Genomic DNA, 4,869 nt, shown 5'->3' on the forward strand with positions numbered 1-4,869 from the left:
TGATCTAAAAATTCTGTCCATAGAGAGATGTCCAGAAACTTAACCTTTGCCTCCCAAACCAGCAAAAAAATCCCTGCCCAGGAGCTACTATACAGATTCTGTTACCTGCCCCCTTTCCTCCCCCTTGTTTGAGATTATTTGGAAACAGGCTGAAATCAGGCAAATTCTTCAATAGGCTTTGGCTCATTCACTCCTAAAGCTGATCTAAAAATTCTGTCCATAGAGAGATGTCCAGAAACTTAACCTTTGCCTCCCAAACCAGCAAAAAAATCCCCAACACAACACACCAGTATTACAGCTGCAGATTACAGTGTTTGATGCATGAGTAGCTTTTATTGGCAGCAAGGATTGGGGCATGTGTATGTGCTGTTAGCAAGCAGTGAGAGTTTGCAGAACATCTTCTCTCACGGTCCCAGAACCACAGAAACGGAACCTGAAGAAAGAATAAATGCAAACATCTTCAGTTGTCAGATTTTGTGCTACTATCACTATGTAGATGACCACAACTACTTGTGCAAAGGCCAAGAGACAGTCGAAGAGTGAGTGCCTATCTACAGAAATACACTTTGTCACAATGTGCTTTGGTCAATAGAAATTACAGCTGGCCTTAGGACCTCAGCCTAAAGGTAATGGTGTGGGATGGAATCATTTCACTCTGCTAGAAACTGTTCTGAAATCATTTCACTTTGCTTGAAACTGTTTCCATCTCCCCAGTTCTCTTTTAAGTGATGGAATTTTAACTATGCATTTTCTCTCTCTTCCAGATACCAAACCAAGGGTTTCTACAGGATGTTTGCTCTTGTAAAACTGGATAGATTTTAAGTTTTTCTTTGAAGTTATTTAAGGCAAAGGGTTGAAGTAGTAGTGAATTGAACTATAGATGAAAGTGTCTTGAAAGGAAGGAAATAAAAGGTTTTCTTGGGACTCTTCTTCCTTTAATGCTTTAAATAGGTTTTCTTGTGAAAAGGCTTTCCCTCCACTTACAATTTTGTCACCTATCTTCTCAAGTAACTTTCAAGATTTTCACCATGGAAATACTTACTCCGTTCCATTTTGTCCAGCTTCTACTGTGATAGTAGCAGCTCCTAGTTTAGGGAAAGTTGGATTTATCCAGTTGTTGTTCCAAAGAAATTTAACCTTGGTAATTTTTCCAACATTGGTTTCTGCATCAATGAAGGCTGTGTAAGTGTTGTCTGGTTTGAGGGTTCCCCTGTGAAAAATAACATTTGATGGATGTGAGGCATGGCAGCATTTCCTCTTAATTTCCAGTCCTGTCAATGGCTTGGCTGTGGTGTGAGGTGAGGAGAAAGTTAGCAGAGGCACAATATTTCTTATAATATGGTCACAACATTCTTGCCAATATTCTGAGGCATTTCATTCCAAATCTGTTTTTTTCAGAGGCAGCAAAGGCAAGTGGGCCTGATAAGCTGCAGCCACAGCTCACAATTAGGACCCAATTAGAGGACAATCACTGTGGGGAAGGTAGAGCTCAGTCCCTGTTGCTTATATATGTGCAGAGTTTTTTGCACATATATCAAATATGGATTCAATACTAGTTAATTTATATGATACAGATGATGGATTTGTTTGGGATGGCCTAAATGATTATCTACTAGCTGCTCAGACTGACTCTCTAGCAGAGATTCCCACCCCGTGGCCAAGTCAATTGTGCATCTGCTCGTGGGTAACCCTAGTTTATAATCTTACTGCTTCATGCCACATCATTAGAGCAAGTGGCAGCAGCTTGAGGCTGGTAAAGGCTTCAGCTACTACATCTCATGGAACATGAGCCAATACTTCTCTGATCCTCTTCTCTGTCCCTTCCTACCCCCATGCTCTGAACCTCAAGGGCTATTTTCTCAAGTGTATTCCCTGCTCTCTGAAGTCAGGAGACATTGGAATGAATCAACTAGAAGAAAATGCTACAGTTTTAACAAACTTTATGAGGAAGACAGGACTTTTATTTCTCCCTCTAGATTTGTACTCTCTCATTCATCTGCCTTCAGAGGAGGATGTTTACTCTACACATTAAAGGCTTATGGTAATGGAAGTAATGAGAGACAGGACAAAATCCCTTTGACGTTTTCTTTCTCTGATGCCTGGTAGGTTAGAGCAAGTCTTGCTGGAGAAGATAAGAAGGTCACAACCAACAACTGGATTGACACAGGCCCTGCAAAGAGCAGCTAGAGAGGGCTGGAGTGCATCCTGTACTGCCAAATCTGCCACACTCAGGTGAAAGCATTGATACATGTCAGCTGGAATTAGCTCATAGCAAACACCCACTGCCAGTGTGGGTGTGTGAAGTCCTTTCTGGAAAAGTGGAAGTCAGATAGTTATTGGTAAACAAATCCAAACCCCACATCAAAATGCCTTCTCCGTATTTTGAATTACTTCAGATTTTTTTTACTTGAAACAAACAAGAAAAATGCAAATAAACAAAATCACATGGGGCAAGGAAGAAGCTTCAGTGTAAGCAGAAAAAGCTATGAGCAACAAAAAGTAGATTTTTATATAGGAAATCCAAAGGTAACTTTAGCTGTAAGCAGCTGGGGCAGCAGCACAAGAGTTACAAATCTGTGAAAGACAAAAGATCAGATCTCTGCTAGTACAGGTACAGCAAGTCCTTAGTGCAACAAAAAAAGAGCAGGGAACACTAAATTCTAACATATTAGAATCCTGCATTCTAACCTTTTCCTTTCAGTGTAAACCCAGAGGGAGTGAACTATTGACTCATTCACATGATGGGTAGAATTTGATCACTCAAATAAGGTCAATTAAAACAGAAGCATTAATGAAAAATATGCATGAATACGAATGATGAACTTACGAGGTTATCTGGTACTGCTTTGTGTTCCCATCAGTGCCATACAGGGCAACATTTACGTATCCTTTTATTTTGCTCTTTCCAGAGAGAGTCACGGCTACCTTGTACCTCCAAACTACATAGAAGAAATACAGTGAGTTAGGTTGTAGCCAGGGAAAAACAGTCTCTAAAATATCACATGCTGATTTTTTTCTGTCTGTACACTGTAGTTGAAAGCAAAATATAGAAAACACCAGTGAGTCAGATCTGTCATTATGTCCTAATGAGATCAACATGAGAAATTGTAGACATTGTGTTACTTTCATGAGGGGAAAAAAGAGAAAACAAGTCCATATCATGGTAAACACAATGCAGAGCTCAGCATTTTGATCATGAAGGCTTTCATACACAGTAAGAATGGAAAGAAGGAGGTGTTAGAATAAATGTGGATACATAGAGAATCTAAGTAATGTAAACAAATTCTGAAGTTCAAGGAAAATATTTTTTGTGGGTGGGAACTTTCATCTGCAAAAGCAGCTTCAGAAGGTTCCAATTTGTGTTTACAAAGGCAAAGGAAGAAATGTGATGTGAGAACTGACATTTAGGATAACTGAGGTGGTAAAGGAGATCATCTGGTCCATCCAATTCTGAACCAGGACAGCTGTGATTGGATTGCTCTTGGCCTTTGTCAAAGGGAGTTTTGGGCATCTCCAAGGATGGACATTTCCCTGATTCTCAGGCTCTGTATTGCTGCATTTAACTGCTGTCATTGTGACTGCAACTATTTAGTAAGAAATTTCCTTGCTGCAACTTCTGTGCATTGCCCATCATCTCTTCTCCTTGCACCTTGCAGTGCAATCCACTCCATGACCCTCACTAGACTCTCTACCTTGTCAACAACTTTCTCCTACTGGAGAGCCCCAAACTGGGCACTAGTGTTGGAACAAAAGAGGAAAAAGCATGAAGAACTGAACAGCCATGGAACTGCAATTAGATCTGTGCATCTGTTAAAATTAATTGTAAAACAGGAATAGTAAAGAAGGTGTTTTTACAAGGAATAGTTGGCAATGGAAAGAATCAAAACTCACGAGGAAAATCCTTGGCCTCTCCAGTGTTCAGGTAAAGTTTCACAAAATCATTTTTGAATTTCTCTTTGAATTTATCTGCATAGTGACCCATATTTGGGCATCCCCCTTCTGGGCATGGGAAACAGTTTCCCTAGGGAAAACAAATATACCTATTAATAACATGAGCCAAGAGAAAATAAAGTGTAGTCATAGAACTAATTTTTAACATACCCACCTAACTGTGCATTATTACAGCAACAACATAATTCAAGTAACCCTTTCTAAGACTTCAGAAAGATCATATGAGCTAGGCAGCTTTCTCAAAGATTCTGATTTTTCAGGGCTTTGTGTTTTCTCTCAGCCATTGGACTGAAAGCAGCCCAATCACTGACAACCTTGCGTAGTCTTGAAGTGGATCAGTGAGAATTGTCCTTCTCAGCAACTGATGAGAAAGAAGATTGTCTCCTTATAGCTTCAAGGTGGGTGAAGAAAGGCTTTACCTTGAAAAGAAACCTGGTTTTTGTGATGAAAGCAGCTTTCTACTATGGTGAGAGACGCAGGGAGACACCTTCTCATACAGCAGTGTGAATGTGCAAAAGTCTATCTAATCACTCTGTAATTTTATACCTTTGTCTGTGCTACCTGTAGGATATGACAAACCTTTTACCTCCCACATACCCTTTGGCTGTAGTTTGCCCTCTCCCAGTTTGTAAGAAGGATGTGCTTCCTGACCTTAGCCCTTAAACCATTGCTTTGTCCCCAAGGCCATCTTCAGTCACCAAAGGTCTTTGAAAATGGAGTGAACCCATCAGGTTATCACGTATCATTTTACTTCTTCTTGTCTTAAAAATAAAAAATTTAAGCCGTTTTGAAAAGATCCCCTGCTACAGTATGGGATTCTGCTCCTTGCTGTTCAATAAACACCTTTGGCCATTACAGGCACAGGCTCTCCTCCTTTCCCTTTCCCCAGCTTGGTGTAGCAGAATAGGCCTGGGGAAG

At 40.3% G+C, this 4,869-nt stretch overlaps 1 protein-coding gene across 1 annotated transcript; it reads right to left on the reverse strand.

Annotated features, from left to right (window-relative positions):
• Positions 1 to 369: 369 nt before the first annotated feature.
• Positions 370 to 3,982, reverse strand: LOC103797848 (pancreatic lipase-related protein 2-like). The gene is made up of 4 exons (XM_009070085.1): positions 3,892 to 3,982; positions 2,828 to 2,939; positions 1,043 to 1,210; positions 370 to 433 (listed from the first exon to the last, which is right to left on the reverse strand). The coding sequence occupies exons 1-4, from the start codon at positions 3,980 to 3,982 to the stop codon at positions 370 to 372; spliced, it is 435 nt and encodes a 144-aa protein (XP_009068333.1).
• Positions 3,983 to 4,869: the final 887 nt, after the last annotated feature.

The sequence above is a fragment of the Acanthisitta chloris genome, unplaced genomic scaffold, assembly GCF_000695815.1.
Source record: "Acanthisitta chloris isolate BGI_N310 unplaced genomic scaffold, ASM69581v1 scaffold11092, whole genome shotgun sequence".
Classification (NCBI taxonomy): Eukaryota; Metazoa; Chordata; class Aves; order Passeriformes; family Acanthisittidae; genus Acanthisitta; species Acanthisitta chloris.